This window comes from Myotis lucifugus, unplaced genomic scaffold (genome assembly GCF_000147115.1).
Source record: "Myotis lucifugus unplaced genomic scaffold, Myoluc2.0 scaffold_1, whole genome shotgun sequence".
Lineage (NCBI taxonomy): Eukaryota > Metazoa > Chordata > Mammalia > Chiroptera > Vespertilionidae > Myotis > Myotis lucifugus.
Genome location: NW_005871049.1, coordinates 29,110,837 through 29,123,880, shown reverse-complemented (window position 1 = coordinate 29,123,880; position 13,044 = coordinate 29,110,837). Strand labels below are relative to the sequence as shown.

Genomic DNA, 13,044 nt, shown 5'->3' with positions numbered 1-13,044 from the left:
GAGAGCCAGCAATAATTGCCAGCATGAATTTAGGGGTTGAATTCTATGACTTGATTATTATTTTTTAAAATATATTTTTATTGATTTCAGAGATGAAGGGAGAAGGATAGAGAGATAGAAACATCAATGATGACAGAGAATCATTGATTCACTGCCTCCTGCATGCCCCCTCACTGGGGATCGAGCAGGCAAACCAGGCATGTGGCCTGACTGGGAATTGAACCCTGACCTTCTGGTTCATAGGTCAATGTTCATTCACTGAGCCAGGCCGGCCGGGCTGATTATTTCTTAAATATGTTTGATAAGGCTTCTGGACAATTCACCATTGATTAAATATTCCTAGAGGCTGAAAGTTGGTTGATTGAGGGGTAATGAGGAGGATGCTACAACACTTGAATTTCCTTTCTAAATTTAATAAATAAATACAGGTATTTGGAGAAAATGATAAATACTCTGTACTCCCAATATACTACAGATTTAACTTTGTTTTCAAATAGACCTATTTTAAGTATCCATCTGTATAGGAAACAGATAAAGATCCTGCCCCTCCAAAAGTCAGTTATACAATAGAACTCTTAGGACAAAATAAAATTATGTTGAAATTTAGTAAAATCAAAATTTCAGAAATTTTATACTTCACAAGTTATGTATGTTATTTCCTGAATAAAAAACATATCTTGTTTCCTTATATACAGTTTATTTATCCAGCCTAATATACATATTTAGTCATAAAGACTGTCTTTCTTCTATTATAAAAACATCCATTTTTTTTAGAAATTTATGAAATGCCCACTATATAATCTCTACTGTTCTAGGTGCTGGGAATTCAGTGGTGTATACAGAATAAGACAGTGCCTGTCTATACATATCAATTTATATTAATATATACATACCTACAGAGACAAAATATATGTAAAGAAATATATATTTACAATGAGTTTTATTTAGTCCACAAAACTATAACAAATTTACATAACAATGAGTTAGTCATGCATAAAAATCTGAAAATATTATAGAAGAAAAAACAAAAGCTTTTGTCCTCAGTGAACATCAGCATTCTTCTATGTTATTTTTATTCCCCAGCTGATTCTGAGGTAGATGAGGCCCTGGGGTCATTTCAGGTATCTTCAGCAAAAACAAAAGGCATATCCAGTAGAAATTGGTGAATATATATTCAATAATTTCTATAATTGTAATCATACTGGCCCCACAAAATAGGCCCAGTTGGCCACCAACATCTGCTGTAATAAAACCAATAAATTGAACCAGTCATATTTTATTTTTAATAAAAAGGAAATTAAGCATCACTAGAATTTAAATTTTTGAGGCTAATAAATTAATCATAATTATTATTGATATATGAAGATGAGTTAATTGTATTATTTTAAGTTTGGTATAAGTAAAGTCATAGCCATTAATAGTATCTTAAAATAATATTCATATAAATCTCTTCAAAAAGGGTAGAGGAAGAGCAAACATAAATCCTATATCTAAAATATAACTCAAAGACTTTGTAGGATATTAATACAAACATAAAATATTCTTTACAATTACAAATTTATTTCCATGCATTGAATGAAGAGCAGGAATGGGACATTCACATGGCATTACTGGGCAATGATGTTTACCATCTACAAAAATTTCTACACAATTTGTGACTTCAAGTATCCAAATTATTTTTTAAGCATTTATAATACTTATTTACACTAAAATATATTAACAAGGCACTGCCATTTTCTTAAAAAAAATGTAAATCCATGTTTGTCTTTATTGAATGTGCTTTTTTATTGTGATAAAATCTACATTTTAATAGCATAAATTTTATTATTTTAACCATTTTTAAGTGTGCAGTTCTATGGCACTAAGTACATTCACATTGTTGTGCCACCATCATCACCATCCATCACCAGAACTTTTTCATCTGCTCAACTGAAACTCTGTACCCCTTAAACAATAAATTCTTCCTCCCACTTTTTGTCTCTATGAATTTGACTTCTCTTCTCTTTTCAAATAAATTATGCCATTCATCTTTTCCTCATTGCCCTGGGCCATTCTTAGGCTCATGCAATGTTTGTAAAGTGTGATAATGAAGTAAGTGTAGGGCTTGCCCAGGAGCTTTGAGGAATTCCCTCCCTGTTCAGGGGCTCAGCCTCCAGTGACTGACTGCTGTCATTTGACCTGACTCTCATACCCTCTTTTTTCTCTTACTGACTTCCCTCTAATATGCAGTAAGATCTAGGAAGTCAGCAATTCCTTTTGTTAAGGACTCTATGAGGAAGGAGAGTGAGCGGACAGCGGTTAAATGTTAAATTTTGCCAGCTCGGGATCTTCTTTTCAACTCACTCTGGGTAGAGTTCTATTTGGAGGTGTGAGCTGCCTGACATTCCACCCTGATATTGGATGCTGAACACTACAATAGCCACTTGCTGAGGAGGGGGTGGGGAGGTCTGAAGGGAAAGGAAGATGCTGTGTGTGACTCTGAGATCATGAACACCAGCCTTTTCTTTGTGAAAGCCCTGGTGGGGTTTGCAGGAGGTGTGTCCAGGGAGTGGAAAAGTGTCAGGTTTAAATGGTAGATGAATGACAAGCACTACTGATTTTCCTTCCATTGATAAGCTAAACCTTAAATACAAAAGAAAAAAATACTGATAGAAAAATTTTCTTTTAAAACTGAGGAGCAATTAAATAACACTTACCAAGTAATTCGGATACACTCACTGCTTTTTGCTGCTGAGTTATCTTATAATTTAGGTCACTATAGTTTATTTCAATGTTTACAAGATTCTCCCTGGGGATACAAACAGAGTTAAGTTAGCTCAAGATTGTCAACACTAATGTTAATTCCTATTTGACAAAAGGAATAACCTTTTTGGTTCAGATGCTATTTAATGTGAAATTAGACACACCATCACTGTGAAACAGGAATTTTAGGGGGGATATAGGCAGGCTTAGGGTATTTTTAGAATTGGGGTCCAGGAAAAACACAGATTGGGAGAAGGTACATCTCCCTAATACAAGGAAGCCAGGTGCAGGGAGCAGCAACAGTTGCATTTACATAAGACAAGGGAGCTGGAAGTAGCCCAAAAGGTTTATATTTACAAAATAAAGAAGGAAGAAAGCCAGAAAGAAAATAATAATGAGGGAGGAGAGCATCACCTGTCCCATGTGGTGTTGGACCTTTGAGTTCAGGAGTTACTATAGTAACCAATCTAAGGGAATAGTGACCAATCACAGAGGATATTAAGGCACCAGGATCTGCAGCCTTTATAAACCATTGGGAAAAAGAACTCAGTGGGACCCTTTTCCCCCTCCCCACCTGGGATTCCATTCTGTGGGACCCTTTCCCCCTCCTCATGCGGGAATCTGTACTTGTTCTTCAATAAATCTCCACCTTTGCTATACCACCCTCTGTCCGTGGATTCATTCTTCAACTCCGGTGGACAAAGTATCCGGGTTCCAGTCCAAAAAGTCCATTTCAATTGCATTTAATACTAATCATAATACCTTCATTTAGAGACCAGTCTTGTCATGCTTGGTACTTAGGGGAAGCATTTTTCCCCAGACCCAATAGTTTTTTTATGCTTCATTCCCGAGAAACTGGAAAAATAAATTAAATGTAAACATCTGCCAAGTACATTCGAGTATTTACCAACATTTAAGTGTGTCTAATTCTAATTTAAATTTTTGTTCTGTCCTATGTTACTTATGTGATCCTAGAGAAATCGCATGGTTTTCATGAGTCTTGGTTTCCTCATCTGTGGCCAAGATTTTAGGGTCAGGATTTTGGTGAAGAGAAATTAAATAATGTAGTAAAGAATTGACATATATTGGGTATATAGTAAACAGTAGTCATTTATTTTATATCACGAATATGTTAAAATCCGCAGAGACTGTGGATTTTTTTTTTAGTGTCATAAATGGATACTAAATTAAAATAAGTCAGTCGGAGAAAGACAAATACCCATATGATCTCACTCATATGTGGAATCTAAAGAACAATATAAATGAACAAACAAAGCAAGAACAGACTCATAGATACAGAGAAAAGACTGATAGTTGCCAGAAGGTAGAGGGTTTGGGGGACCAAATGAAAAACGTGAAAAAATTAAGAAGTACAAATTGGTAGTTACAAAATAGTCACTGGGATATAAAGTACAGCATAGGGAATATAGTCAATACTATTCTAATGATGATGTATGGTGCCAGGTAGGTACTGGAAATATCAGGGGAAACATTTTGCAAGTATATGATTGTCTAACCACTGTGCTATACACCTGAAACTAATACAACATAACATTGAATGTAAACTGTAATTTAAAAATAAATAAAATTTTATATGTGACCAAATTATCTGAACACTATTTTAAAATATCATTTTATGTAGTCTTAGATACTCTCACACTCTCAATCTCCAGACAAGACTTCTTGAACTTCAATATGTCCAACTGCCTCTTAGTATTTCTATGTGGATGTTCAATTGGTGTTTCATGTTCAACATATTCCAAGTCAAACCCTTGATTTTTCCCCATTTATAATTTAACTAGAGGACCGGTGCACGAAATTCGTGCATGGGAAGGGTGTCCTTCAGCCCGGTCTGCACCCTCTCCAATCTGGGACCCTTAGGGGGATGTCCGACTGCTGGTTTAGGCCCAACCCACAGGGATCGGCTTAAACTGGCAGTCGGACATCCCTCTCACAATCCGGGACTGCTGGCTCCTAACTGCTCCCTGCCAGCCTGATTGCCCCATAATCGCTCGCCTGCTGGCCTGATTGACATCTAACTGCTCCCCTGCTGGCCCAATTGCCCCCAACTGCCCTCCCCTGCTGGCCTGATTGTCCACAACTTCCCTCCCCTGCCAGCGTGGTCACCCCCAACTGCCCCCCCACTGCCAGCCTGAACCCTCCCAACTGCCCTACCCTGCTGGCCATCTTGTGGTGACGTGAGGGCGGCCATCTTGTGGTGGCCATCTTGTGGTGGCCATCTTGTGACGATGTCATGTGCAAGGGCCACCTAAGCTTTTATTAGTATAGATAACACTGCAAACCAATCCAACAGTAAATTTATTTTACATTTTACATATATTCAGAATCCAACCACCTCTTACTCTGCTTCCTGCCATACCAACCTCCATTCTATTCTATCCATACATAAGCATGCTGTTGGCTTAGAATTTTTTCCTCTGTATTTGGTTTTCCCTCCTTCCAGAATGTTCTTCCTTCATAGAATGTCAATATTAGCTCACCCTGGCCAGTGTGGCTCAGTTGGTTAGGCAGTACCGGAGCTCTGAAAGGTCAAAAGTTCAATTTCTGGTCAGGGCACATGCCCAGATTGTGGGCTTGATCCCCAATAGGGGCATGTAGGAGGCAGCCAATCAATGTTGTGCTCTCACATCAATGTTTCTGTCTCTCTCTAAAAATCAATAAAAACCTTTAAAAAAAAAAGACTAGCTTTTGTATCTCCTTGAGGTCAGCAGTTTTCAAAGTCTGGTCACAGACCCGTAGGGGTCCCCAATATCTTTTTTGGAGCTTCATGAGGCCAAAGTTATTTTCATACTATGTTAACATATTATTTGACATTTTCACTCTGTTATTTCAAGAGAACTACAGTAGCCAGTTTATACATGAAACATCATTTTTATTTTAAAAAATTACTGACACACTATGACTATTCAGACTATGATATTTCATAGGATTTTCACAAAAATGAACAAAATGAACCTGTCCCTTTAGGAAAAATAATTAAGAAGATCTGTAGGCAATAATAAGTTTTAAGCTTTACTTTTACACTAAAGTTAAAAGTTTGAAAAAATTATGTCTGCTATGATGAGCTTGAAAACTCTCCAATTTTTAAAGATTTTTTCTGATGAAATAATAACATTAAAATGAAATGTATATTATATAATCAAATAAATCAATATTTGGAATATCTGCATAACTCAGAGAATTTTCCTAATGACCAATAAGTGATGTTCAAAATCATGCATGGGTTAAAAATATCAGCTCAAAGATGCAAGGTATATGATCGATAGATAGTAATATCATTGAGTATGAAAAATTCATTGATATGTTTTGATATTGCACTGCTGATAGCTTTCAAATGTCACCATTCCCATTCCCTCTTCTTGTCCCATGAGAGCTAAGCTAATTATTTGTAGAAAGCCCATGCACTCCTTCCATTGGCACCTGGGAAGGTTAAACCACATAAGCCCTGGCCCACTTTTGGGATCTCATCCAAGTCCTACCTCCTAACCACAATGAAAGGCAAAGTCAGTCTTTTTATAAGCGCAAAGGGACTTGAGACCAAGAAGTTTGAGAAGCACTGCTTTGCTCAACTGTTACTTTCCCAGGAAGATCTTATTTGATCACAATCCTCAACCCTAAGAACAATCTTTCCTGACTCTGGCTTTCCAAGCCCCCTTTGCTGCTTCCTTTTCCTCCACAGCACAGCATCATCTGAGATGACTATTTGTATTTATTGTCCATCTCCACCTCAACGGAAATAAATGCAACAAGGTGGGGATTTTGTCTTTTGTACATAGGGTATCCCTAATATCTAGAACACCCCTGACTCCTGACACTTTACAGGTGTTTATTAAATGGACAAATAAGGAGACAAATTAAAAAAGAAACCAAATGAATGGATAAATATTAACCTGTCTGTCTTATAAGATAAGGTGGAAACCAACCACCTGGTGATTATCAGTTGGCAATAATAATTGTCATTAGGAATGGATTCTATTAGTGTTGTTTCCTAGGATTATATGGTGTTCTTTAATATATCTAAGAAAGATAACTATAAATCACTCTCCTATTGTTTACAGTTTTAGAAATCAATGTTCACAAATATACTTAATTCAAAATATATCACTAATATGTTTACTTAATTTCCATTGGTTTAGCCCTGGGTAACTGGACAATGAACTATGTTTACATCAATAATCACAGATATTGTAATATTTACAAATAATAAAATAATTTTCAAATTGAAGGAAATAGTAAAGTTGTCTTGGAAGTCTAGAAATTTTAGTAATATTGCAATCATTTTGTCCTCCATTGTGCTCCTAATTTGCATGTACACTGATAATAATGTTTAATTTCCCAAGCACTACACTTGTAACCATTTCCAAACATTATTCATTCTGTGCTTTGGGAGAAGATAAATTCATTCCCTTGAAAAATATTGTGATATTTATTCAACTTCACTCAGGTAGGTGAGTTGTCCAGTAATTTGATTCTCATTGAACTTATGTCGCATGATGATCATATCTTTGTTTGGGATTTAAGTCTAGAAATATTTGTTTATGTCAGTAGATGCATGATTAAAAAATAAAGTCTAGATTTTAATAAGGATGAGGAAATCAAAGAAAATTTAAGGATTTCTATTTATAAAGCACTAAAGAAATGCTTCCAGGTATTTAAGTATGAGTACTGTAATAAGGGGAGTAAAATGGTTTTGAACAAAGCAAACTATTTTATACAACATTTCATTAAAATTTGTTAAATTAAAACAGAACAATTTACAAAGTTCACTTGTTTTACTAATAGAATTAGCCTAAATTCAGCCATAATATACCCTTATATTTATTTCCACACTTCAGTCAGGATAAGCTTTTTATGATCTTCTCAATAGGGTCCATCAACTGCCACAGGAGGCCCTGGATCCGTCCAAGTCTGGGATTGGTTTTTGCCCCAAGAAGAAGCTTTTACAGGGTTCATGATTAATTCAGGGCTTGCTATTTTTCTTCTTCTTCTCCTCCTCCTCCTCCTCCTCCTCCTCCTCCTCCTCCTCCTCCTCCTCCTCCTCCTCCTCCTCCTCCTTCTCCTCTCCTTCTTCTTCTTCTTCTTCTTCTTCTTCTTCTTCTTCTTCTTCTTCTTCTTCTTCTTCTTCTTCTTCTTCTTCTTCTTCTTCTTCTTCTTTTTTTTTTTTGTAATTTTGCTGCTAAGGTTTCACATCTGCTCTCCTAACAAATTGCATTTCTGTTTTCTGATGCTGGTACCTGTTCACAAACCAATTTCTTTTATATGTGTGACTTCTAACCACCAACTCTAGAATTTGGATACCCAAGTTCAGCTGCATTTGTTCAGCTACTTGCCTTAGTCTTCATGGTAATGGCTTCTGATATTCACAACAATGTAAGGTCTTTACATGTCAATTATGTGATTCAGATTAATTGTAGAACTACTTGCAACCAAGGGGAGCAGAATATGCCACCCCCAAATATGCCATTTCAGCATATTGATTACTTTGAATTAAAGTTACTTAAGAAGAGAGCCAGTGCAAGAGAACATTCTGACCTTTATTTGACCCCTTGAAAGCAAAAATCAATGTCTCATATGAAAGCTGCCCTCCCTGTAACAGGAGGGTAAAAGGCATCCTTATCAGAGATAGGGAATTTAGGGCAAGAAGATGGTATAAACAAACCTTGTTACTTCTTCACTAATAGTACTCCAAGTTCAAACCCCCTTGTCTTGTCAATTTTCACAAATGTATTATTTCTTTACCTAAAAATTATAGAAGTTGCCTGCATTGGTCATTCTTTGAGTTTTATATTTTCATGGGCGCCCAAGTGTATAAAATTAAGTTATTTTTCTCATTTTAATCTGTGTTATGTCAATTTAAAGTTAGACTAGCCAAATAACCTAGAAGGGAAGAAGGAGAAAGTTTTTTTTCTCCTACAACAATAATGTAAGTTTTAGAAAAAACAAAACATGCCCTGTAGGATCATCTTGTTAATTCATGGGCTTCTCTTCTGATTCACCAATGTGTCTCCAAAATCATGCCTACATTTTTTGTACATTAAATAATTTTGAAACTCAAGAGATCTCTATCAGCCCAAAGTCATACAAAGTGCACTTCTCAGTCATATTTAAGTGTATAAGGGGAATAATACTCTGAGTAAATCAGTTTCCCATATTAAAATGGAATAGAGACATCTTTAGGAGACAGAAGTACTAAGAATATAGTTGCAAATTTCTAGCTATTCATTTATTTCTCTGCTAAATGTTTGACATCATACCTTGTCAACCTTGTCTTGATGAAAATACTTTTTCTGCCTGACTTGCAAAGATCACTTTATTATCTAGGCATTTCCATGGGTAGAGCTTTTCTTATTAGTGAAGCTAAAACTAGAATTTAAGAATGCTTTCAAAGTTTGGTACTTGGCTGTGCAAGAGTAAATCAGCTCTTAAATAGTTAATATGTTTTTATTATAAAAATGTAAATATAAATACCAATGAACTATATTGCCATTTCAGGTCATCTGTTTATAAATATAAACAAAAACAAAGACAAATGTTAAGGTTGCTTCCTGATTTTAAAAAAGAGAGTTCTTTATAAACTTTGACTTGTAAATTCTAAGTGACAACATGGGGTAGTGGAAATAGAACTAATTTAATCCTCAGTTAAATAAAATTGAAATTCTATTTCTCTGTGGAAAATATATAGAGACTAAAACCATAGGTCTTGGACATACTTTCTTCCTGTACCACTGATAGAAATTTCTTTCAGAGGACAGTTACCTGAAATACAGTGCTTCAGTTTCCTCACTGATAAGAATAATGATTTGCGCTCAATATACTTTACATAGTTATTAGAATACTAAAACTATATAATATACAGGTAAAGGATTTCCATATCTTGAAGTATTAACTAATATGATTAACGGATATGAAAGCATTATTATTTTTCCAAGTTGGGCCAATAATGGTAAGGTCATGAGCAAATTAGTCCAGCAGGCCTCATTTTACTTTTCATACAATTAAATGAAGGAATTGAAATTCTAGTGTGTCATTGTTAATTCAGTGATGGAAGCCATTGCCTCTGATTGATCAGAATTTCATGTCCAGAGTCTTTGAAAGTTATGAGAAAAGACAATATTCATGTTAATAACAAATCTTTACAAGACTAAAAGATTACCTGATGTATTTTTGGCTTTGGTTCAACTTCTTGGAAAGATGTTTCAAAGCTTTTCGACTTGGAAAAGTGGAATAAGAAATAGTAGCAGGATATTCTGTTTCTTCACAAGGAACAGGGCAGCTAGAATTATGTGTCCCCATTGTACATAATTCATTCACTTCGATGTGGTCTGAAATGAAAATCAAGACAAGACATTCAGAAAAGAGGACTATTTCACAGTGGAAAGGACAGAGCTTTAAAATTTTTTTTATCATTTTACTGTTAATGCTTAAAAAAACGGTTTACAAGTCCTATCACTACTTTCTTTTTTGTTGTTAATCCTTACCTGAAAATATTTGTCCATTGATTTTTAGAGAGAGTGGGAAGGGGAGCGACAAAGAGAGAGAAACACTGATGTGAGAAAGACCCATCAATTGGTTGCCCTCTGCACCCCCGACCAGGACCAGGGATAAAGCCTGCAACCTAGGTACGTGCCCTTGACCGTAATCAAACTCAGGACCCTTAAGTCTGTGGGCCAATGCCCTATCCACTGAGCCAAACTGGCTAGGGCTATCTACTTTCTTAACAAAAGCTATTTATATTTTATTTATTTTTTTAGTATAAATAAAGCAAAGGACACAAAATATAAAACATAGGAGTTATTACCCTTGAGTTAATTGAATGACTACATTATTTTCATAAAATATCAGATATCTGGACAGGAGAAAAATAGAAAAGGTGTTGCTGTCATCTTGTGTCACTGTTAGAGGAACTTTCCAATGTAATCCTACAAATCTGGTTAAAACTAAAATTATCCTTGGGCTTGTACAGCTTTTGTGAAATATGCTGCCAGGTATTGAGACTTATTTCTGTGGACGCAATAACTTCTGAATCAGCCACTGAGGTTCTCCGCCCTCTGTCCTCTCTTGGCCCCTATAGAGCATCTGGTCTGTCCAGGCATGTGTACTGGACAAAGCCCCCGCAGGAAGTGGTGGGTACTTGTCTTCAGCTTTCTTTTGGACAACCTCCCAGTGCCCAATCTCACTGCTACTCACTCTTGGTAGATATTCCAGTTGTTGTTTTTCATGTGGTTTTGTTATTGAAACTCTCATTTTTTTTTTTAAGAATGCTTTGTTCCCAAGACCCCTTGATTAATGACCAACTTTTGGCTTGTTTTCCAGACTCCAGCTTTGATACTCCTTTATGGTATGATTTCATTTGCATAGTTTATTTTTTTAAGAATACTAGTAACAGCCACCACTCTTTCTCTATAGTCACACAACTACATGCAATCTCTCTCTCTCTCTCTCTCTCTCTCTCTCTCTCTCTCTCTCTCTCTCTCTTTCCTGATATTGTCCCATTATTAGCCCACAGAACTGCATGCATGATTTGTTGCCCCAAGTTTTCCCTCCAGCTTTTACCAGGGATAGGATGTCAGAAGAAATTAGGCAACTTAACTTCAACTCCATTGGTCAGTAATATGACTTCTGCATATTCAGTTTTTAAGGTAATTTTAAAAATATATCAGGTCCCTTCTACCCATACCCATTCCATGAAATATTTTACAACCATTAAAAAGAACATGCTAAATCTATTCCTGTTGTTCTGGATATGTTTTTCCACAATGGATTAGAAAAGCAAGTTACATACACAGAAGAGTATGTACTGTGATTTCATTTTAATAAAACAATCAATGACTTAAAGACATCAATATGAAGCTATATATGTGAAGAAAATTATGGTGGAATATACTAGAGTGTTAACATTGGTTGGGGGTTAAGACAAGAAATATGTAAGCAAAATTTTTGCTGATTAATGAGAAATTGTCCTCAATAAACATCACATGTATGGTTGTGATTACATTTAGATAAAAATTTAATCCATGCATTTATATATAATGTATATGTAATGAAATTAATAAATGAAAGGATGGTCACCTACATTATGATGATGATTTTCAGAGTGATGCAACTTCTACTAATATTGACATGATTTTTTTCTATTCTATAATGTTTGAACTAGTCACAACAAGCATGCTTTCTTTATTTCATGAGAAAAAAGAAATTTATTTTGATTATAAGGAAGTATAAAATGTAAAAACATACAAATTTAGAAATAACAATCAGAATCCTCTTACTGTTATATTGTCACTGCATCTCTAATTCAGATGTATCTTGAAATCAGAGGATTTTTTGTTTTGTTTTACTATGTCTGTGTAAGCTAGTAATGTTCATTTTAAGAACATTAAGAGCTCCCTCTTGTAGTCTCTCTTTTGTTTCACTTATGGACTATTAATAGTATAATTTAAAGTTTTGTATTACTATGTACAACTTTTATATAAATAATGAAAATGAGAGAATATACTAAGCCACTTACCAAGTGTAGGAGAAACGCAGTTGTAAAACTTTTGTAGGTCACACTCTATCCCTTTTCCTTAAAAAGAATAAATATAAATATAGAGACTTTATACTTTATGCAATAAATGACATAGCAAAAAATATCTTTTTTCCATCCATCTTTCCATCAAACAATCTATCCATCTGTCTATACCATTATAAAATGAGTTAAATGAGTAATAATTTTAAAATTGCTTTCCATTTATCATTTCATTTTTTCCAGCCCTCCTATGTGGTGTCAGAGTCCTGCTCTTATCCACCCTGCTCTCTGCCTTGTTCAGTGCTTGCCTCAGACATCCATGGCTGTGGAAATGTTTCCAATTGTGTGCAAAGGGAGCATGGAGTTTCTTTTCTAGCTACAAATGTTTCCCTAGAGTGAAATATTCAGTGTCAGTATATAAATGATCTAATTTTTCTTTGAAATTGAGAAAACTGTAATGAGCAATTTTAGATATATGAGAGCACCCAATTTTATTTTATTTTATTTTATTTTTTTTAAAATATATTTTATTGATTTTTTACAGAGAGGAAGGGAGAGGGATAGAGAGTTAGAAACATCGATGAGAGAGAAACATCGATCAGCTGCCTCCTGCATACCCCCAACTGGGGATGTGCCTGCAACCAAGGTACATGCCCTTGGCCAGAATCGAACCCGGGACCCTTCAGTCCGCAGGCCGACGCTCTATCCACTGAGCCAAACCGGTCAGGGCTAGAGCACCCAATTTTATAATTTGAAAATAAGAATTGGCTACT

The 13,044-nt window shown here is 35.4% G+C and overlaps 1 protein-coding gene across 1 annotated transcript in view; it reads right to left on the bottom strand.

Moving 5' to 3' along the window:
• Positions 1-1,050: 1,050 nt before the first annotated feature.
• ASIC5 (acid sensing ion channel subunit family member 5) overlaps positions 1,051-13,044 on the bottom strand; it is a 30,336-nt gene continuing 18,342 nt past the window's right edge. The window contains exons 7-10 of the mRNA XM_023752975.1: positions 12,272-12,329; positions 9,917-10,085; positions 2,697-2,788; positions 1,051-1,241 (exon numbers count right to left, since the gene is read on the bottom strand). Coding sequence (XP_023608743.1) covers positions 1,051-1,241; positions 2,697-2,788; positions 9,917-10,085; positions 12,272-12,329 — 510 coding nt within the window. The remainder of the gene's footprint in view (positions 1,242-2,696; positions 2,789-9,916; positions 10,086-12,271; positions 12,330-13,044) is intronic.